The sequence below is a fragment of the Eleutherodactylus coqui genome, chromosome 5, assembly GCF_035609145.1.
Source record: "Eleutherodactylus coqui strain aEleCoq1 chromosome 5, aEleCoq1.hap1, whole genome shotgun sequence".
NCBI lineage: Eukaryota > Metazoa > Chordata > Amphibia > Anura > Eleutherodactylidae > Eleutherodactylus > Eleutherodactylus coqui.
The window spans coordinates 101,226,286-101,250,871 of NC_089841.1; the positions used below are offsets into that span (position 1 = coordinate 101,226,286).

The following is a 24,586-nucleotide window of genomic DNA, read 5'->3' on the forward strand; positions in this document are numbered from 1 at the left end:
AAAGAATGGTTGTGCCAAATTTCATGTTTGCACGACACCGGGAAGTTAGAGAATTAGATTAGGTACATTGCAAAGGGGTGCTAATACTTTTGCACTTAGCAGTGAATTTTCAAGTTGTCACCCCTTTACTTTTCTTATTTTAGACCTAAAGAATGCTCCTGCCAAATTCCATGTTTGTGCGACACTGGAAAGTTACATTACATAGGGGTGCCAATACTTTTGCACTTAGCATTGAATTTTTGAGTTGTGACCCCTTTACTATTCCTATTTAGGACCTAAAGAATGACCATCCCAAATTTCATATTTGTACGACATCGGGAAGTTAGAGAATTACATTTAGTACATTGAATAGGGATGCTAATACCTTTGCACTTAGCATTGAATTTTTGAGTTGTGACCCCTTTACTATTCCTATTTAGAACCTAAAGAATGATCATCCCAAATTTCATGTTTGTATGACATCAGGAAGTTAAAGAATTAGATTTGGTACATTACACAGACGCGCCAATACTGTTGCACTTAGCATTGAATTTTCGAGGTGTGACCCCTTTACTTTTTCTATTTAGGACCTAAAGAATGATCATCCCAAATTTCTTGTTTGTTCGACATCGAGAAGTAAGAGAATTAGATTTGGTACATTACACAGGGGTGCCAAAAAGCAATTTCATCCAGTGTTTCTATGCCTCTTTTGATGCATCTCATGATTTTATTTACCTGAGCAGCAGCTGCCTGACATTGGTTGATGCAGTTAATAGGGTATTCCCATCTCAGTCAAACATGGCCACAATGGGAATACCACTCTGTATGGAGTGGATGTCAAGCAGATGAATGCAACTGGACTATGTTGAGACCGGCACTGCTCCAAAAATTAGAACTTTTTTCCATTTATGGAATATGTCCTTTTCCACGTTGGTGACATTTATCTTCCCATGTTATTTTTGTTTGTTATTCCAAATAGGATATATAAAAATAAGAGATTTAGAAATATATTTAATCATTACATTTAATTGATGTATAAAAGAAGTGCTTGCCAGGGACTAAAAATGTTATCTTGATTTACTGGCAGAAGTTAAAATTTAGATTCCAGAATGCAAGTATCTAATAGTTTTCCTGCTACTAAATCTGCTACATTACAGTACTGAAGGTCAAGAGGTTATTTGCTCTATTTAAACACAAGAGACTCTTCTAATAAGCTAAGCATATAGGGACATAAAAAGTGTGCTATTACTATCTTTATTGGATGGGATTTGTACATTGCTTGTTACTAGAATATTTCAATTCGGCAAACATATGTATCCAGTAAAACAGAACTGCAATGACCCCTAGCAAAAATATGTTTGCCTGGGTATTCCAGTGCAGCTTCTGCACTCTCTAATCTCTTCTTATTATACCAATGTTTCATAGTCTGACTTCATTTTTTTTAGCTGTCACATTTTGCTTCCTTTAAAATGCCCACAGATAGCAAACATGTATACAACAAATCCTCACCATATGGAAGTGAAAGCCCCCTGGTATTGTTGGCTGCCAGGTCTTTTCGGTACTGCATAAGTACTGAAAAGAAGTGTATGCAACACAAATCACTAGGGATTGAATAACACTAAACTGTGTATTGTACATTCTAGAACTGTGGCTAATAAGTATTTTCAAATGTCTCAACGTGCCTTAGAGCAGCTTCACACATGCTGGAAATGCTGCAGAATTTCTGCAGCAGATTATACTGCAGAAATTCCTCATAATTTACAGTACAAGTCACGTGGAGGAGGTTTCTGAAATCTCTTGTACATGGACTGGAAAATGTCTCTAACCAATACACAGACCTTTTGAAAAACATTGCAGATTCTAAATCCACAGCATCCCTACTAATACTGCCAAATTTCACCCCTTGAAATACAAGGTTTAAAACCTACAGGAGATCCACAAGTAAATCCATAGCAAAATCTGCACCATTTGCTGCGAGTTTGGCCATTGCAGGGGTTCTACGTAGTTGCTGTGTGTGAAGTTTCCCTTAGAGTTGAATAGCCACCTCCCCATTTAAGTAGGTGAAAATAGGCAAAGTGGCCTATTTTCTTACTCTGCAATGCCCTTTAAAGACAGTAGTATTTTAGTACAAGGGTAGGTTTTTTAACTAAAAGAAACAATAAATTCTGAGTTTGTATACAAAAAGTGAGTTTATGTAGAATTAATTTTGACAGGTTTCCATTTACGTTTTAAAATTTTAAGATGGCGAGAATTAAGTGAGAATTATTATTAGATTTGCCGCCAATCAGTACTGTAGTCTCTGTGTTCAAGATCTTGGACCTTGTAGGAATTTCCATACAGTATTTAAGTTGATGACCACCATACAGTAGTATATACCACCAATGTACAAACTGCTGAAGATGAATCCCACAAATCCCGCAGAGCTAAGGAACCACTGTGCCCCTTTGATTCTATTCTGCTCTGCTCCCCTTCTATCCTCTCTAGCTTGCTACATACTGTTAACTTATTTTGTGTTTTAAGCACTTCCCATGAGTTCTGAGCTTTTGTCTAAGATGCCAGTACAATCCTAACATATGATGCTTTGTTTTGATGCTAGTTTTTGGCACTTTTTATTGATATTTGCATAGTTCTTGGCCGGTCTGTTATGTTTCAGCAGGCACTTGTATGAAATGCCTGCGAGTTGACACTTTCAGATGGCATGTTGTCAACATTCTTCTGGCAATTTACAAAGGTCTCTGGGATGTTCACACCTTTCACTGAGGACTGAGTCCAAATGCCCTATGTCACAGCCAGTCGAATTCATGTAGTTTAGTTTCCTGAGGTTTTTAACTAGATGGTCTAGCCTGAATCTAATTTAGCTTAGGTACATATACAGTATTTTAAATGCACCAGTTGTAGAGAACGGAATCAAGTGCTCTATTTGGGCAGGATTTTAGGTTCAAACGTCTGTTCAGATATTTTGGTCATATCATGACTTTGAAAATCATGGCATAGTAATCCAATTTTACTGTAACACAGCTGAGTATAAATGAAAGAACAGCAAAGAATTATCAATTAGTAAATCATTCTGTAAATTCCGAGGGCTTAATGAATACTAAATTGAGATGGGAGAATTGATTCGCCAGGTTTGCAAATTTTATTAAATCAGGCAAATTCATGTACTAGAGAATTTTTAGAATTCCCTCTCTAACAAATTTACAGTACATTTTGCAGTGTGCGCATATGGTGTATATGTACTTTGGAACCTGCTATGCAATTTAATAGAAAGAATTGCACTGAAGATTTGGAGTTATTTCTAAAGCCCATAGGCTTAGCTACTTGCAACTATCTGCAGAGACTTTGAAGACTTCCGAAAGAAAGTGAAGAAACTAAGACCACATGTGGTCTTCTCATCCATCCTCCCAGTGGATGGCAATGGAATAAGAAGATCGAACAGGATTCTAGAGGTGAACATCTGGCTACGTTGATTCTGCCATCCGCAAAGATTTGGATTTCTAGACCATGGAGTGAATTACCTATACGATGGACTGCTTGCTAGAGATGTGTTGCACCTTACAAAAACAGGTAAGCATATACTTGGTGGGTGCCTTGCTTCACTAATTAGGAGAGCTTTAAACTAGAACAATATGGGAAGGGAAGTGAAAGGCCAGATAAAAATATACAGTTAATTAATACATTTGAGAACCTTGCTATTAGAAGCGGAAAGAAAGAACAAAGACAAAAAATTCTAAAGGAATGTAGAGGAGAAAGAGCCACAGATCACAAACTAAAATGCTTTTACACAAATGCACAGAGCATGGGAAACAAACAAGGAGAATTGGAGCTCCTAACACAGGAAAAGAAACATGATGTCATAGGCATCACGGAAAGTTGGTGGAATGATACCCATGATCGGAATAAAGGCTTGAAGGATACAACTTATTTATAAGAAACAGACCTAAAAAACTAGGAGGAGGTATTGCGTTGTATGTTAGGAAAACATTAATCTCCACAGAGATTCAAGCTTCAGAGCATGGTAGTTGTGTAGAAACTGTTTGGGTAAGAATACAAGGAGAGAACAACAGAAAGGACACCATTGTAGGCATTTACTATAGGCCACCTGGACAAGTAGAAGATATTGATGAACTATTTCTACACCAGATGGCCAAGATCTCAAAAAGCATGACATAGTGATAATGGGAGATTTTAACTATCCAGGTAAAAGTAATTGATCCAGCAAAATCTTATCCGCTGTTGCTGACAACTTTATCTTCCAAAAGGTAGAAGAGAAAACAAAGTGATCTGCTATATTGGACCTAATTCTTACCAACAGGGAGGAAATGGTTGAGGAAGTTAGAATGGCTGGGACCTTAGGAGTCAGTGAACATGCTATCCTTGAATTTTGGATAGAAAGAGGAGGAAGACCTGAGAAGACTCAGACCTCAAGGTTGGATTTCAGAAAGGCAAATTTTAATCAACCCAGAAAGAAGATAGGAAGAATTCAATGGCTGGATGTTCTTAAGGACAGAAATGTCCAAGAAGGTTGGGAAATATTGCGAAATGAGATTATCAAAGAACAATAATTAACAATCCCTAAAAGAAGGAAGAATGGGAAGCATTTAAAGAAACAAGGATGGATGAACACAGGACTTGCACACATGTTAAAAGGGAAGAAAAATATGTTTATCAAATGGAAAGAGGGGGGAATATCTAAAGAAGAATATAATGTGGTCTACAGAAACTGTAGGGCAAGTGTCAGAAAAGCTAATAATGAATTGAAGCTTTCAACAGAGGCCAAAAGCAATAAAAAAGGATTTTGGGGGTATGTCAAAAGCAAAAGAAATGTCAAAGAAGCTATTGGATACTTACAAGATGAAAATGGTGAATTAGTTAAAAATGATGTTGAGAAGGCCGAACTTTTAAATTCCTATTTTGTATCTGTTTTCTCTCAGAAAGTAGATGGAACATTAATTGATCTTCCCTATGCTATTGGGGGAATAAAAGAATGCAGACTATCTGTAACCAGAGAGATGGTGAGGGAACACTTAGCTAACTTAAATTAATTCAAGTCTCAAGGTCCAGATGAATGACATCCTAGGATACTAAAGGAAGCAGCTGAGGTAATTGCTGAGCCACTCGCCATAATCTTTGAAAAATCCTGAAGAAGAGGAGAAGTCCCAGAAGATTGGAAAAGGGCAAATGTTGTCCCTATCTTCAAAAAAGGTAAGACTTTTATACCAGGAAAGATATTTGAACACATTATTAAACAGCATGTATGCAAGTACTTGGAAAAATATGGAGTAATTAACCACAGCTAGCATGGGTTTGTAACAAACAAGTCATATCAGACAAATCTAATTTCCTTCTATGACAGAATCACTGACTGGGTTGATCAAGGAAATGTGGTGGATATAGTATATCTTGACTTTAGTAAAGCATTTGACAAAGTATCTCATACCATACTTATTGAAAAATGACCAAATATGGGATTGACAAGGCAAATGTTAGGTGGATTCACAACTGAGTGAGTGATCGTACTCATACCATACTTATTGAAAAATGACCAAATATGGGATTGACAAGGCAAATGTTAGGTGGATTCACAACTGGCTGAGTGATCGTACTCAAAGAGTGGTCATAAATGGCTGCACATCCAAGTGGAAGAATGTATCAAGTGGGGTACCACAAGGCTTTGTCCTAGGCCCAGTGTTGGTCAACATTTTTATAAATGATCTGGAGGAGGGAATTGATGGGAAACTGATCAAATTTGCTGACTACACAAAGCTAGGAGGGATAGCTAACACTAGGGAAGAGAGAGAGAGAGAGTATTCAAAAAGATCTAGAAAAGCTTGGACAGTGGGCAGCGACTAACAGAATGGTATTTAACAAGGAGAAATGCAAAGTCCTACATATGGGCAAGAAAAATGAAAAAAGCACATGCAGAATAGAAGGAATTGGACTAAGCAGCAGCACATGTGAAAAAGACTTGGGTATACTAATAGATCATAGACTGAACATGAGTCAACAATGTGATCCAGCAGCCAAAAAGGCAAACACAATTCTGGGATGTATTAAGAGAAGCATAGAGTCTAGATCACGTAAAGTAATTATCCCCCTTTACTCTACCTTAGACACACCTCATCTGGAATCTCCTTCAATGGAAGTGTTTAAACAAAGGCTGGATAAATATCTGTCTGGGATGATTTAGTGAATCCTGCACTGAGCAGGGGGTTGGACCTGATGACCCTGGAGGTCTCTTCCAACTCTACCATTCTATGATTCTATTTCAGACTCAATGGTTTATTTAGGAGAAGCATGCATATACTGTATTTACAGATAATAGCTGCAAAATTAAGAGGCAATTCTAAGAAATAGCAAATGTCAAAGGTGTATGTTAAAATGTCTTTCCATATGTACCACTACGACAAATGGACATCAGCTAGAGGTAACCCCATGCTCAGGACAACGTGTTTATTTCCAAAATATGCAAATAAGGAAGATGGAACAATACCTCTGCAGCGCCACCTATTGGATGGCAACATTCCTTTAAATCAATGCTCGATTTTTGTCTATAAAGGGGAAATAGGAATAGGAAACCAAGCCATCTGTTTCATGGTGTTTGCCCCTCATCAGTGTGCAGTAAGTTTCTGGCTTGGCTGGCAAGAGGCCTGTGATGTGGGTCAAGAGGGGTATCGTCTCTTGACCTATTTTCAAAATAGTAAGGCACTGCAAACACCATCTCACGTTGGCAGACTTGACAGCAAATTGAATGGCTACCATGTAATACTACAATGTATGGTAGGCAGAGCATATGAAGTGAAATCCATGGGTTCAATAAAGAAATCTTTTTCATATTAAGGGAAACCCTTTAATTGCAAAGGATGACACCAGGGTTGAATCTCAAGGAGTCGGAGGGCCATATTGACCACTGAGGGTTTTTTGTGCATCAGTAAGACACCTAAGGGTGCGTTCACACGAGAGTAGGCGTATTTACGTTCGCACGAGCGCAGCGTATAATCGCCGGAAAGAACGTTTTTCGCCAATCACGACCAGAGCTAGAAAGCGTATTTTCGTTTGTTCCTACTTTTCAAACGGTCTTTTCGGCCATCGAATATGCGTTGGCGCGTATTTCGGTCGCATATGTTCCGTTTTTTTTTCGGGTTGCCGTTTTTATGCACCGTAAAATCGCCCGTGCGAACGAATACATTGGAAACCAACGCCTCAGATGGTCACATTTATACGATTGGGCGTAAAAACGCGCCGTTTATGCGCTCATGTGAACGCACCCTAATACTCAACCAGCATACACAAAGCAAACATGAAAATGAACCAAGGAAAGAAAAACAATAAAGGTTTATTCGAACCTTAATAATACAGAAATCAGTTGATTTTCATAAATAAAATACATAACTTTTCATAAGATGCAAAATATGCAAACCACAATCCATATACATTATGTTTTCTTCAAGATTTTATTCAAGCATGTTGAGATAATTTTAGCAAATGTCTTAATTAAAGCAAACTAAAAAAGAAAATGCATAGTTTAGAAAATAAAGTGTTTCAATAAAGTGCTATTTATGCAGAAAACAAGCAATTAGAAGTGAGTTAGATGGTTGGACTTGGTGTAAAAGTTGTAAGGTCAACCCCAGCTTTTTTCAAAAGGGAGAGTTTATGCTAGTTGTAATCCAAAAATGATTGTGTCTTATTAAAACAACTGAAGCAAAGAAAACATAATATCCTGCAGCAAGGGGGGGTTCCACTGTTGCGGATCGCGGACCTCTCGGACCGAAAATGGCGCATCTCACTTATAGATAACACTCAGCAGATGTGGATTTTCTTTAGATCTGGCGCCTGTCAGCTGTATTTCACAGCACATCAAATCAAATCAAATGGCTACAGAATACCACAGTCCATATAATCTCCATAAGCACCCCACCTGGTTGTGAGAGTTCAGGGTTGACGTTCTTGTGCAACTCAAGGCCTCTGCTGGTCCACCCTGTACCTAAGCTAGCAGCCCTTCCAGCTCTGCTAAGCTGTCACTTCTTCTCACAAGTCTGTGCCAGACCACAGGCTCCTAGTTCCTGACGCGGCTCCTTCACTGCCTCTCTGGCTCTCTCAGCCAACTTCTTTCTGTTCAGTGTGACAGAATCTACTCCTTTTATGTTAGTTCCTGCCACACCCGAAGGTATTAACCCCTTCTGACAAGCTCAGGTTAAACAAACAAAAGTAGTAATCTGTACTCATAAGCCCTCTACGGGCACTCTTGCTACTGCCTTACCACAATCCACAAACACACATTTATTTCTACACCTCCCAGGTTTCTTCCATGCCACATTCCCAATTGCTTAGTCCAATGGTCATACAAGAATGTGGACATTGCACATTATGGTGTATCTTGGTGGATCAGGTTCAGGTTGAGAACCATTCTTGTTTTATGAAATGTTGAGAGGTCTTCAAACTGCTCTGCATTTATTACCAAAGGGATTCATGTTGGCTCTTTGGTGCTTATATTTTTAAGTAAATTTATTGCAGTGTTCCCTCAGGTTACAATATTAATTCCTCTCTGGTGAATAACTGTAAGTGTGCATTCACATGGGCAAGAGTGAGTTGCTCCTGACATTTTGGGGTGTAACTCACATCACACAGCAAACTGACACTCCGTTCGTGAGTTGTGCCATGTGTGGGAGATCTCACATCTGCATGTTCTATTCTCATGAGTCACACACACAAAAATAGAACATCCTGCAATTTTTTTGTCTTGCAGTGTCGCTATAAGAGAAAAATCACCCCACGTCTCACAACACACAAAACGCGCACGGTTTTCTGACCTGTGTGAATGCACCCTAACTTCATAGTATTATAGATTGAGACTATTTCTCATAGAGCTCCCAGCGGCGAGAATCCCTGGACACATACACGGCTTTGGTGTGATATCAAAAACCTCAATTCCTGACCCTGTGATGCATCTGCTGGCACATGCCTACTGTCATTTTAACAGTGGATGCCAAGGGACAGGGGCGTAACTATAGGAGATGCGAGGGATGCAGTTGTACCTGGGCCCGGAACTCTTAGGGAGCCCATGAGGCCCATCTTCTCACTATAGGGAGCCTAGTAATATGAATAAACTATTATAGTTGGGGGGCCCTGTTACAGATTTTGCACTGGAGCCCCGAATCTTCAAGTTACGCCACTGTCAAGGGAGTAACATTTCTCTTCGGGTCTAGCACTGATAGACTGGCTGAGGCAATAGACTGCTCAGCCAGCTGATCAGTGTCAGTTTTAAAGTATTTTAACAAGCTCCTTTTTGCAAAGGATGCTAGTTATACTTTTGTGTTTCTGGTCTGTGTCAAAGGGGTTGTGGTTGCTCCTCATACTTCTGAGTCTTTGCCTTAGTTGAAGTCCTTGCTACTTAGTGTTTGATTTTTCTTTATTCTGTCCTTTTTCCTTTGACACTCTTTCTGTCATGTTGTTCACTTTGTCCAGTTATTCCCATGCTCTTGTCTCTCTTCTCATACTTGTTTTTCTAGGCACATGCAGGGCATTCCCCTAGGATCCTGTTGCAAAGTTGCCCTTATCAGGGCAGGTGCTACACTTATTCGACAAGCCCTATCCCTTTTATATCAGGGATAGTTCCCAGCATTGTATATTTATTGTTTGGTCTCTGGTGTCTAGTTACTTCTGAACCTCTCAATTACTGTTGTTTGTTGTCAATGTATTTAATTGTTGGGTCTAGCTGAATGAGACATTATTACGCTACAGAAATCAAGTAATTGGTTAGGAAAAGCTCAAAATAATAATGAGATTAAATAAAATGAAGTGGGTAGCTAATCAAACTAAAGCAAGTCCAGACATATAATAATCAGAACTACTGGAAGCTGGTTAGTAGAGCAAGATCTTGTAAAATACATGGAATCGCCCTTATCTGGCATCCAAAGATGCTGTTGAGAGAGAATAGCAATGCAGTAGCATTACTCTGTGCCTATACCTGTTCCAGACAGGCTTTTTTACACAGCGAATTAGTGCATGTGCTTTAGTAATGCATCACCCAGTGATTGGTTCTGTTTGCCCCTAATTTGATGATTGACTGATTGGTTATAAACTGAGGCCAATCACAGGCATTAACTCTTTCTAATCAACTGTCTGAAGACATTCTGATTGAAGGCTGTACAGCTCTGATGTCGGAAGACGTCCGGCAGGTTATTCTTACTGTATATTATTGGCCACTGTGTTGTTGGGGGCCTCTCCAGCATGTCCCATACCGCAGTACTGACTCAAACCAGCAGATGGCACCATTGTATAATGGCAGAAAAAGAAAGCCCCCTAGGAAACTCTGAATCCAAAATTGGATTGCAAAGGGTTAAACCAGTAAAATATGGATATTGATTGGCTGGGTCTTCCAGCCAATCACATGTGCCACAGATCACCACTGCCTGGCACTGCAGCCTAACTTAAACTGGCCCACAGAAGACCATGGTACTGTATGTAGAAAATATTGTATTGCAACTTCGGGTTAGTGGGAGCACTGTACAAGAAGAAATAACTTTACCATATAGCAAAGGGCTGTAAGTTATATCTTATTAATTAAAAATTATTTATTAAATTAATTCATGAATAGTAATAGTGATAGCCAAACTATGACAGGTCAGTTCTGTGCAGCTTTAATGCTTTTTTTTTTATCTACAATGTATAAGTAGAAAATGAAGAAGGAAAGAGTTTTACATCTTTTTGCATTAAATCTTCTTCATCTTAGCTGGAAACAAGAATCAAAACTGCACCTTGAGAACAAAGTGTACTAGTAATATTAATCATTACAAAGCCAAACACAAAATCACACTTAAAGCAGAGCTGCAGATACCATTCATATTTCAATCTGTTTGGTTTGAGCATTATATCACAAAAATGGAAACAGATCAGAGAAAGACAAGGTTTTCCCTGCTTTCCTCCTATGGTATTTGCTACTGTTTGTGGAAAGAAACGTACAAAGACTGAAAATCGAGATGAGTGAATGTATGTTCAGCTCAGAATTTCAAAACTATTTTGCTTAGATTTTAACTTGCTTAGATTTTGTGGGACATTTGAATGACCATGTGAATGATGCACCAATATTTCCAGGTGCAACAGGCGCTACATTAACATACCCAGCAGAAAACAGCTGATCATGAGGGATCCTGACAAAGTAGTGAAGAGGATAATGTTAAGAACCCTGTTAATCTAAGAACCCTTTAATATGGGCCAATCTAGGTGCTTAAATGACTACCAATGACGATGATGGGCACTAGCTTGCTTAAGCATTACACATCCTGATTCAATCACTATGCGGGACTAATGATTATTTTGGCTTCTCTCTCTTTTCTTTCTCATTCCTCCTTCCTGGGACCTGTCTGCATATTACTCTGGCATAGCATTAAGCTGTGTTCACATCTGCGTTAGGGAATTCTGTTTTCTGTTGTAGGAGCAAGAAACAGGAATCCTGTGTCTGAACTGACCCGTTTTGTGATGCAAGTGAATGGGACCAAACAGACCGCATTGACTATAATGGGGTCCTTTAGTTTCCATTTGGCCTTTCAGGATTTTACCGGACAAAAAAAGCTCTTCATCTGGCATGTCCTGCCAAATCTACAATGAAGCCCCCATTCGGAGCCTTTGAATGCAGATATGAACATAGCCTTACCTCACAGAACAGCTGGCTTATCAAAGAGGATTTATGATTGGCTATAGGCTCATGCACACAACAGGGTTGACATAGAGTTACCCAGCGCCTCTACTTTACCTTCATATGCCACCGATATGAAAAATAGGAAAAAAAAACTTCATGACATATTCCATTATACTTTATGTGTACGAGGTATTTCCTGATGGAAGCACTACTTGAAGGGAGAATCTCTCCATACATATGTGCCTGACACATCCTTGTGGCAATGCTATGTGCATGAGCCCTAATCTGCATTATTAAAGAGTCTGCCTAATATGTCTCTGACCAAAATGAAGCCGTAAACAGAAGGTGGGGAAATACTAATTGTTCTAAAGTTCCTGATGGGCAGCGTAGACCCCATCCCCATTAGATTCCTTGAAATGGTCTTACCAAATGCAATTCCCTAAACGTGGTGTAAATATCATTAAGTTGGGTGCCAGTTCAAGCACTGCAATATTTGCATGGTCTGTATGTTTTTGCTTGGGTTTCCAGCAATATTCTGCCCATACGGCTAAAACACAGATAAAACTGTGGAATATACTGATACTTAATAGCTAACTTAAAAATGAAAAAAAAAACCAATGTGGCGTATTTACTATTCAAAATACAACAGTTTTCTGGCGCAAATTACACTAGGAAACTGTTGTATATGCTTTCGCCACATTTATTATGTAGTTTAAGATGCTTTCAGATAGTTGTTCTGATTTGTTCAATTTGGTACAATTTTTGACATAAACTAAGCTAACTAATAGGTGGTGTAAACTCAACTAGATAGTCTTAAAATTCGATAAATGTAACATTCAGTGATAAATATGGCACACTTTAAGACTGTCTAGTCTACGTTTGCACTGTTAACTATTAGTCAGTATCAGTAAATACGCTCCAGTGTTTTCTCTTCACAGCACTATAAGTGTTATAATTGAAATAATGGGAATTAATCTCTATACATTTTAATTTCAGCATCCGTGAAAACAAACTGTACAAGAAGACGAAGATTTTTACTTTAAGTGACTAAATAAAACTGTGCGAGGAATAAGAACATGGATGAAATGGTAGGTATAAATACAATTTAAGCCCTATTAGTATCAGCACTCTAGCAGGGAGAGAAAATAAGCATACAAGCTACAACACATGAATAATAATTGGACTACACTTACAGAATAAAAGGTAAAAAATGGTCAGAACACAGCTGGAGCATGACACATTTTACAGTAATATTTGCTTTTCATATTTGCTCCATTGGGAATAAATTCTCCCTGTAAGGCAGAGCTGTGAACACAAAGTCTGTACCAGGCAGACAGTCCATGTGACTCTGTGCTATTAAAGAAGTCCCTGTGGCTACTGGTGTGTTGCCAACGTAGGCAGACCATACGACTGCTATGGGGCCTGTGGAATGGGTGAGGGGGGTGCAGGGCCGAATGGCCCCACCAAAATGTCCCATCATTGGCTTACTTCCCTCTTCCCCATAACATCCAGCAGTTCAAGTTTTACTTACGTCCCAGCTGCTTAGAATACTGCACTCTCTCCGAGAGAAGGGGAAGAGCAGCCTGCACTGATTGACAGAGCAGCGAGAAAGTAGCTTGTGCTGCTGGACATTCAGGAAAAAGGGGTGACACAGAGGACACCCCATTATCTCGTGGGGTCACAGAGAAGGGACTCCAGTACTTTGAGGGACCACAGAGAAGGCACACTAATACTATGAGAGGTTATAGAGGGGGCACTGATACTGTGAGGGGTAGGGGGGTTAACTGAAAGTGTGCACAAGAGACAAGTCATGGCTGGATGATATTTTCATGGTTATCTAGGCCCCAATAAAGAACAAAAATGAGAATAGATGTCACCAATCAGAGGAGATGCCATCTGTGATGACTGGAGGTAACTGCACCATAATCACTGTCACTATGTAGAACTTGTATCTGACTATCATATTTAGAGGTATCCTACAGCTGAGCCACTTTAGCTAAACTGCCACGTCATAGATATGCTGCCTCTAATTTTTTTCTTTATGGGTGGCCCAATACTAAGTTTTGTTATGGGTTGCATGATTTGTATGTATACCACTGCTAGTGGCTCTGTACTCAGGAGCTGCAGACACTTTATGGACACTAGAGAGTACCTCCATTCGTCACTGTATAACAAGCTATTCACAGTTAAAAGCAATGCTTTTAGGAGAGAGCACCTCCAAATATCTGATCAAACATCTGATAAAGCATGACATATTTTTCCTATTGGATATATGGGAAATCATGAGTAAAAAACAGCTTTCCTGAACTCAGAGGTATACAGAGGTACAGTACAGACCCATAGATTGAGCTGTAGGCGTTGTATGAGTCCGCCATATGGTACCTCTATACAGCATTCTAAGGAGCTGTTTACCCTGAGAAGAAACATTTATAGGGAAGAAGCATCCTATGAAGCATGTCATAAGTATTTTTCTGTTCATGTGGAATTCAACAGTTAAAAATAGCCCTTTGAGATATCCCAGTTATAGTAGGGGACAATAAGGCCCTATTGGCTTAACAAATATTTGGAGGAACATTTGTGCCCAATTATTATCAGGTTGTGTAAAAAAGACCTTTAAAGTTGTAACAATTGTGTACATCAGAGGTTCTCAACAAGCTGATTGGCATCTGAATGCAAACCTCAACCGCCAGCTGTCTGGACCAGGAGGTGGAGGAGCCGCTGCCAGTACCCCTTTTGCCCTCCACTAATTCCTTTTCAGTGTTATCACACTTACAGGACCCAGCACTGTGTAGCTTTGCTCTTTCTCCAGGTCTGGACTCTCAGTGGTCTTGAGAACAGGGGCCAGGGATAGGGAAGGAGCGAAGTTGCACTGTGGCTGATAGCAAGAGGTAGCACAGAGCTCATCTACATGGGGGAAAGAAAGATTTTCTATGGGACTGTATGTTGGATGGAGTAGAAAAGAGGATAAGAGATGTGTTTTATGTAGGATTCTATATTAGATCTTCTGAAAGGAGAGGGAGAGATGTTTTACAATGAACTGTATGTTGTAGGGGTATGTTGGGCGAATATGTTAAGGGTAGGGCAAGTACTGAGTTTTTATTTTACAGAGGACTGTAATAGAAGATGATGGTAGGGAGAGTGGTATTTACATGGAACTGTATGTTGGGGTTAAAGGAAGGGTAGTGATATTTTTTGGAATGGGACTGTATGATGGAGGAGATGAAGGGAGGGACAAAGTGGTTTTTAAATGGGACTGAATGATGGAGGAGTTAGTGGAGGGGGGTAACTATAAACAAAGGGACCACATGGGGTTACTATAACTAAGAAGGGTCACAGGGGACACTATAAGGAGGGCTGCTGGGGGTCAGCATAACTAAGAGGGGCCATATGGGGACACTTTTTCCAATGAAGAAGTTACTTAGAGGGGCATTAGGCAGGATGGGAAAAGTGTGCAGAGATTAGTTCTAGCTGGTGATAGTGGTCTACCCCAAACAGAGAAATAAAACAAAAATAGATATCACCAATGAGAGAAGATGTCTCCTGTGATCACTGGTGACAGGGGCGTAACAATAGGGATGCGGTTGCACTTGGGCCCAGGAGCCTCAGGGGGCCTGTGAGGCCTTTCTTCTCCATATAGGGAGTCCAGTACTATAAGTAAAGCATTATAGTTGGGGGCCCGGTTACAGATTTTGCATCAGGGCCCAGGAGCTTCCAGTTACACCTCTGACTGGACATAACTGCACTGTAATCACTATCACTATGCAGAACTGGTACCCCGGTTCATGAGCGTTCAAAAAGCTGTGTGCACTCCAAAATGGTCTGAATCAAAACATCAATTCATTCTAAAAAAAAAAAATCAGCACACAGCTACATTGAAGAAAAAATATGAACGTTATGGCGATTTACATGTTCTATAGTGCAAAAGTAGTAAGAAAAAACCCCAAATGGTATGGCAATAATTGTACCGTAATTTTTATGTAATTATAGTTATGTTTCTTGTTAACCCTCATTACCTGGGTTTGCCAGACCTTCCCCTGATGATAGACCCAGGTAAGTGGACTTTAACAAAACCTATTTGAGCACAACTGGTCTACATGTTCTTATTTATTAAAGAGAAAATAAGAAAAATGGAAAAAAATCTTAAAAACATCTTCAAGAATCTTAAAATGCGAAGTAGAAATAAAAGCTTTTTAGTCAGTTTGTAAAAGTGAAGTAAAGTGATACATCCTATTAACTATACAACTATCTACATTCTAACAGCACAATAGATCAATACAAGATTAGAATAGAAGGCTGAAGAGATTAACAAGAAAGCATTTGCTTTTGCATAGCAATAGCAAACTAGATGTTGGTCCCTATCATGAAGACAGTCCAGATTTACAGAGCTGATAGGAGCCCTGTGTTATGTTTGATATGCAGAGCAGTTTGATAGTAATTTAAGCAGACACCAGACTCATGTGATTGATATCTCTTCTATTCATCAGATGCAACAGGCTTTTTACAGAATAAATCACATTCTCAGCCTGTTCATATATTGAAAGGGGAATTCCTACAAAAGATGGCCCTTATGTCTAAGTAAATGTGAAAATGTTTTGATACCTTTATTTGTTTGCCTTGGACTCTTGCAGGTATAAGGCTGGGTTCACATGGGACGGATTTGCCGCGGAAATTCCGTGCGGAATTTCTGTGCGGCAAATCCACCCATGGCTGCTAATCCCGGGATTAGCCAGCCACGTGAAAGAGACTTTGCAGAAATCTCATCCACACGGGGCGGCCAATCCGTCGTGGCAAGGCTAGGTGGAAACGGCAATGCAGCGCAGAATTACCAACTGCAGCATGTCAATTCTTTTTTTTCCGTTGCAGCCTCACTCCTCTCTATGGGGAGGGAAATTCGCAAAGGAATGTCGACGGCTGAACCGCTCGAAAACCAGCGGCAAAATGCTGCGGGTTTTGAAGCTGCGGCTCTCCCGTGGAAATGTCACGGCTTTTCGGTCCGGCCAAGCCGTGGGATTTCCGTCACGGGGGAACCCAGACTAATTGCATCAAATAAGCAAGCTATCTACTTACTGTACTGGCAGTTCCTTCCCATATATTCACCAGGGCATTCACATGAGTAGTTAGCCACAAGATCTGTGCAAATTCCACCATTCCGACATGGATCTCTTTCACATTCGTTTACATCTGTAAAAACAAAGAATTTTTTTTATAGAAAAATACCGTAAATTCTATAAATTAAATTTACATTTTGCATTTTTTGTTTGTTTTTTTAGCTCAAACCAGAGGATCCCACAGAAGGAAAGTACAATGCCATCTGCATTCAGATGCACACAATGTAAATCTGCAACAAACTGCACAGTACAGCGTATGTGAAAGGGGATTAGAAAAACCCATCAATATGCAGTGGAAAAAGTCTCAGATCTGAAAGCATAGTGAGGATTTTGAAGTCTATAGCATACTCTAATCTTCTATGGATTTACATCAGATTTCTATGCAAAGGGTGAAATCCGATGCAAAACTTGCACCAAATTCCTGTAAAGATTTCAGCCCATGTCCTGTGTACATGGCCTCAACAATAGAGCATACTTGCCTGGACGCTAGCCAAGTGTAGGATGAACACAGTCCTTAGGCAGGTTCACAAATAAAGGAGCCTTCCTTCACTATGGTCAAGAATTAATAAGCAAGGAGCCGAGGATACAATGGAAACTGCAACAAAGCAGCATTGGAACTGAGAGCCTGTCACCTCTCCTTACTTGTCTCTTTTAGTAAATATACTTGCGATCCCCATAAAAGAACAATTATGTTTATAACTCTCTATTATTCCTCTGTTATACCTCCTACACATTATGAATAAATAGACAACTGGGTGTTACCCTTTGGAGAGGTCCCTACTGTCTGAAACCATTCAGTGACAGTTTACTGTGTGGAAACACATCACTGAGATAAGGGGAATGGTAACACGCAATTCACTCATAGTTTTCGAGAAGGAATAACAGAGGAACGGCACAGTACACAGTTCTAAACAATTGTCAGGGTGCTAACAGACTCTGAGTGCATGTGTGGGTCCGGTGGGATGTCATGGTATCTCCGCTGAACCATGTGATGCATCTGCTGGCATATGTGCAGTGGCATTCGGTGCCGGACGCTGAGGAAGAAACACCTTCCTTCTGTTTTCTGATGGGCTGGCTGGCCTATCTATTATCCTAGACAGCCTATCAGTGCTTGATTTCTGGTATTTATTCTGGCTCTTCTTTGTAAAGCATACCTGTAATACCTTTATTATACTTTGGTATTCTGTTTCTGCTCTGAGGTTAAGAGTGACATCACCTTAGAGTTTCTGACTATCTCTTTGTGCCTTCAGTTCATGGACTCTGGTCCTTGAACTTTTTCTGTCAGTTTGTCTCTAGAACTAATCTATGTGACTGTTGAACTCCATCCTTCATTTTGCTCACTAAGGTTTTCTGTTTTGTCTTGTCCTTGTATTTTTCCTTTCCTTGATATTATATATAAGCACAAATAGGTTGCAGCTGTGGGGTCGCCCTTTTCGGGGTGGATGCATTGCTATATTGGCAGGTCCATGCAAGCCAGATAAAGGGTAGGAACCTAGGACTTGCTTCTGCTTCTACTACTGTCTGTTGCATGTTTTGGATCTCCAGAAGCTCAGTTATCCTTTGTATTTGCATGTCATCCAGTCTATCCATGCACTGAGTCTTTGAATCTATTTGTTGGATTTACTGATGAGATTGGTTGTGACAAAAATGCTAAACAAACAGATGCAGTGCACTAAATGCTAGTTTGCTGCTTGTTACATCTGTACACAGACACAATTCAGGACAGCGTTTTTTTAAGTTACTATAAGAAATTAATGAATCACATAGAGCTAAGCGCGCACATTTTGATAGGGAAAGAAGAATGTGTCCCTGTCAGATATTTTTAGCAGCAGTTTATTGACCGTGAAAAAAAGGTTGAACAAAATCATAATACAACTTTTCTCCCCCAACATCTGCCATCAGGGGGTGATTGGGAGGACCCCATACACATCACATTGTTGACATGTTCCAATAAAATTAGCAGATTTGGTTGATAAGTATGTAATATGTATGGTCAACTTCAGTCTGGTGGTACTGAGATAGATATACCTCTTGGATTATTATAAGTCAGCCAATTGCACCAGTATATAAATATCAGAAAATGGCCAAGAGACTGAATAAACAAAAATGAAAATAACAATAAAATATAATTGTACCCATATAGGACTTTAATCAAAGCTAAATATTTGTTGGGTTCTTGTACTAAACCATATAATCTTTTTCCTCTTGACACTGCCAGTCTTGGCAAGGTAAATTTGACATCTTAGCAAATTTGCAAAGCTCTTTTTCATGAGCTGGAAGACATTCTACTCATGCTGGTCTGTTGTGTATAGATATAATAAATCAAAGCAGGTAATTAAAATGATGTGTAATAAACAACGTTCAGATACACAAGAGTGTTTGGTTGCTGCTGTGCCAATTCTGCCTGGCAGAACGTACATTTTCCTAGAGCAAAATCCAAAAAGGGCAATCAAATTGCCAAGATTGCGACTAGATCGATTTATGCTGTTTGTAGGGAGACCTAGAGAATTCATATAACACAAGCTAAGTTCTAATAACCAATATTCAGAACGTTCACGATGGAACTATCAAGATGGGCACTCATACACAAAAAACATACCCTTTATTTCCTCCAATCCTGTTCAGTTAGGGTTCACAAGATTTATGTTGTTATGTTCTAGCATTATATTGAAGGAGTAAGAAACTGAGAATTAACATTTTATAACTTTAGAACTCTACGGGATGGCTTAGGAGCTTATTTTCTCTGGTGCTGTTGTTAGCACTGTGGCAATCCAACTTTTACAGCTGAATTATTTGGGACAGGTTGCTAGGAATAATAAAAATTGGTTGGCTTCACTATGTAGTGTTGCGTAATCTAAACTAAGTAACGTGAATATTTGGTATAAGAAGTCAAATTCACTAGAGAAACCAATTAATTATACAAATTGTAAATCCATATCAAACTGTAAATCCAAATCAAAGGAAAATGATGATCAAAGAAAATGCCGCTATTTTGTATTAAAGTTCTTGTATTGTATTAACACAACTCAACAGCTGCCCCAATATCCTATTCAGGAGTCACTAGAGCAGTGGTGGTCAACCCATTATGTTGTGAGGGACTCTAATGTGGCCTTGACTCCATCATAGGGATTCCATACATCTTGGGCCATGGCAATATTGCTGTGACATCCTGCAGCAATCAAGACACAAGGCCCATGCTGAGGAGCTGGCAGGGTAGAGATGGCACTTGTCACAGTGGCTCTACCAGACTCCTCCTCGAAGGGACGCATGTAACCTCGGCCAAGTAACTGCTAGGCCTCTTCCAGGCAATGCTGGGACAGCGGTTACCTTTATAGGGTTGTGTAGTGGACTGTAGAAGTTGTCACTCGTGATCCCACCGTTCCTTCACACAGTTGATTCTCCGGCAGTAGAAAATAAGAGAGTCCACACACTGCCATGCTTAAATACCTCAATCACTGGGAACGGGAAGTTACTGGAACATTACTTCTTATGATACAAGCTTCACACGCCAGCGCAGGGATGACAGTTAGGCAAGGTCAGAGAGAAGAACTCAGCATGATACTTGACCTTCAGGCTAAGTTATCTGTAAGGTTCCGCTCCTGGAAAGGGAACACTCCTGAGGAGAACGGGGGAAGAGAACACTACACTGACACTCACTTTTTACTCTGTAGCGTAAACACTGCACAGCAGAATCCTTTCTTCTCTTGCTTTCTTTACAGAAGGTTCCTGAAATTTGGGACCTAAGGATACCTCTCTTCTCCTTCCATCCTTTCACCACATGAGGGTTGAAGGTACCCACATGTGGCCGGCACTTTCGCTCCTCTCACAACCGTTGAAGACTACAGACAGAAGACCACACCTAACTCTCAATCACTCATATTTATGGCATTCAATCATCACGTGACTAGACAAACTTGTACATGCTGTAGCTGTGAAATACACATAAATAGAGACAAGACAATTTGCACAGTGTATCCACACTGAAGACATGACATGTATGACAATTATGGAGGGGCCAGATATACAGACTTCAAGCCATTACATTGCCACATCTATAATGACTTGCTTTAAAAGTTTACATAATTTATCCCAAATAGTATATTTTGTAAAAAAAAAAAAAAAAAAAAAAGCAAAGTAGCCATTTTCTGTCCGTCTCACTTTCCCAGAATAGGAATACAAAAAAAGTAAGCAAAAAGTCATATATAGCTTAAAATGATACAACAAATACAAATCACCCTGCAAAAAGCAAGTCTTCATACAGCTTTGTTGATAGAATAATAGAACTGCAGTGGTCTTAACAATGTTTATATTATGTAAAAGTAGTGAAATGTAATAAAAACTATTTGAATTTGGTGTTATCATAATCCTAATAACTCGTAGAGTACAGTAAGCATAATATTTATAATACATGGTGAACACCATAAGGCCTTAGTCAGACGGGCGTTTTTTCGCGCGATTTGCGGATCGCATGACGGATGTGCATCCGCAAATCGCGTGACCGGTGCCCGAAAATCGCCCGAAAATCTGCTCCTAGCCGCGTTTCATTAGAAACGGGTCGGAGCTGTCCAGCGTATTGCATTCAATAGAGCCGGCAATACAGCCGGCTCCATTGAAAGCAATGCGCTGCGGGCGAGTGTGGGATGAATTGTCGGGAAGGGCTTAAATATATAAGCCCTTCCCTGCAATTCATCCAGAAAAGTGTTAAAATAAAAAAAATATACATACTCACCTGCTCCCGGCAGCCGGAGTTCCCCGCGGCCGGCCTGCAGTGGGTGTGAGTCAGACCTGCCCCCTGATTGGCTCAGCGCTGAGCCAATCAGAGGCAGGTCTGACTCACACCCATTCTCTGTTACAGCTGTGGCAGAGAAGAATGATTTGTCTTCTATATGTTCTCAATGAAGTCGGCGCTGCTGCCGCCGGCCCCATTGAGCGCATATAGAGAAGAGAACAGGAATCGCAGATAGGTGCGATCTGCGATTTCTGTTCTATAATTTATCGGACGAGCGCATAAAAAGCGCTTATGTGTCCGATACCATTGCAAAGCAATGGTTTTTAAAAAATCGCCGGACGCATGCGCATGCGCAAATCGCGCGAAAAAACGCCCGTCTGACTAAGGCCTAAAAATGAATTCCAAAAAACAATGGTGAAACAAAGGTAAAAACAGCTTTTTCCATTGGCCACAGAAAAAAGTTATGCAATAAATTATAGGTACCTGAAATTAGTTCCTACAAAGACTAGAACTTGTCCCGCAAAATACAAGGTATCATACTGCTACATTGATGAAAAAAAGTTCACTACTAAAACACAAAAGTGGAGACGATTTACTGGTTCTAAATTAGTTATTTCACTAAGGAGTTAAAATAAGAGACATACATTCAAAATCCAAAATGAAAAAGTGACATTTCATAAGGGTTTTTTACAGTTTGAATGTGACGTTTAGGGCTCATTCACACGGTGGAGGTACGCATGTATAAGCAGCTATATGCATGTTTTTCTGCGCTAAAAAACATCCGCCCCTTTCAAAAAACGAACATATGGGTGACAATGGAGCTGGTCATGCGGATTTTTGCCCGCACACGATGCAGGCGTTTTTCCGCACGGAAATAAAAGCAGATCGCCACCCATGTGACTGAACTCTGAGTGAGTTATTTGGTTAATGAAGTATTATCCTACCCAAATATGCAGAGGTTTTTACTACATAGACAAGAAACGAGTGAACGTAACCGAATGTGATTTGATTGTGAATTGATGTAAGTTTGCAATGTTGTTTTTGCCCACAAGGCTTATACAGGTGAAGTTCGGCTTTAATTAAGGGGCTGTCCAGTTGTAAACCATCGATGGCCTTTTCTTAGGATAAACCATCAATAGTAAATTGCTGGGGGTCAATCACCTGGGAAACTTGCCGATCAGTTGTATTCTGCGGCTCGGCACTCTGGCACTGGACTGGTTTCTGCAGGTAGCAGACAGCTCTGTTCCCACTGAAGTGGCTAGGCTTGGTATTGCAGGCCAAGTGCCCATTGAAATTAATAGGAACTTGACATGCAATACCAAATCTGGCCACTGCAGTGAGAACGCAGCTGTCTGCTTCCCATAGAAATTAGCTTGTGTATAAGGCTGCCTAACAGCTGATCTGCATGGGTTCCTACTGACAACCCCCCACCAAGCTGTTACTGATGAGCTATTGTAAGGATAGGCTATTAATAATTTACAACTGGACAACCCCTTTAATGCATGAAGAAAAACTGCATTGCAAACCAGCAGGAATTCATGGTAAAACAATGTGCTTGGCCGTTCAGCGCACTACTGCTACGTGTACAGGCACTCTTATTAGGCTTCTAATAAAAAGACTAATTTGGATCGACAGATTCTCTGTGAGTGAGATTATGCACTATAATTACATGTATCTACACTGTGTTGTACATCAGTTGCAAATTATGGATGAGCTCAAGAGAAATGTCAGACAAAGCTAGAAAATAGAGTAGAAAGGCGTGCAGATTATGTTTCAGGAGAATGTACTGATCAAATCTAGCGACTACACATTTAACATGCAAAAATGATTGTCATTTAATTATAAAGTCAAAACTCCAACCTTCCCTGTTATTATAATGTGGGCTGGTAGTGGATACAAATATCCATTGCTTCATCCACCCGCATCCTGCTACTGGTTACATTATCTTAGTTACTCCATGAGTGTCACTTGATATTTAATTACTTTTAATAAAAGAACTTAAGAAATTCACAATTCTGTAGATTGGTATTTGCTATATAATTTAGAACTGCAAAAATATACCTAGAGGGCAAAAATACCATCATCATCTCCACTGAACCTGATTAAAGTAATTGGCTGTTTCTGTCACAAGTGCTTTTCACAAATTGCTTAACTCAATGATTCAGGAAAAATGTTCTTTAACTAAATTTGTCTGTAACAAGGTGAGCTATTTAGAAATTATCATTATATAGTTTATTCAGGAGAACCGTTGACCCGTTCTGCCGCAATTCTCAGAAGGTGGTCTCATTTTATCTTCTCTAGAAAGGTAACAGCCATAATAAAGCTTCCTGGGCAGAAATTAGTGACTCGTTATATGATTTCATAAATAAGTCCGCGTTGCTTAGTGGTCACGGAAAATATCGCTCAATGGTCAGCACATAAAATCAGAAAACAACATACAGTACAATTACGTATAATACACTGTAGATATAATACACTATATAAACTACATCAACCAGACTTGTTTATCAAATAGAAAACATAAGCCCTTGTTTTAAGTTGTAAAAAAGCCTGTTCAACCATTTCTGACAACAAATATGGCTGTTACCCAACAGCCATATTCAGTCCTAAAAATCAAATCGCCTAGTTATGTTGCATTAGAACTATACTGCTCCATAAACAGAATCTGCACTGGTTACAGCAACTGATTTCAGATAGTTAGTGTTGTAGCTTGGCTTAATATCAATATCAGTCATGTCTTACACCAGGTGCCCTTGCTCTGCTGTCTTTGTAGCTAGTTGCTGTCTTAGGGTCCTTTTACACGGGGCAATAAATCGTTCACATACCTGCATCCAAAAACATACTCATAGGAGAGCCCCAATGAGGGCAGGAAATGTCAAGTGATGTAAAATACTACATAATACGTATGTGGTATTTAAAGGTGATTATTATTAAACACAGGGAGAACATGCAAGCTGCTTGATGATTTAAGATATTTAATTTTTTTCAATTATTTTCTGCGGTCATTTTGTGCGGGCAATACCTTTTTTATTTTTTCGTCGACGTAGTTGAGCAAGAGCTCATTTTTTGCGGGATGTCCTGTAGTTTCCGATAGTGTCAATTTGGAATACATAAGACTTTTTGATCGCTTTTTAT

The 24,586-nt window shown here is 39.8% G+C and overlaps 1 protein-coding gene across 1 annotated transcript in view; it reads right to left on the reverse strand.

Annotated features, from left to right (window-relative positions):
- Positions 1-24,586, reverse strand: part of EDIL3 (EGF like repeats and discoidin domains 3) — a 649,344-nt gene that overhangs the window by 238,156 nt on the left and 386,602 nt on the right. Inside the window, exon 4 of the mRNA XM_066602963.1 lies at positions 16,682-16,795. Within this exon, the coding sequence (XP_066459060.1) occupies positions 16,682-16,795 (114 nt within the window). The remainder of the gene's footprint in view (positions 1-16,681; positions 16,796-24,586) is intronic.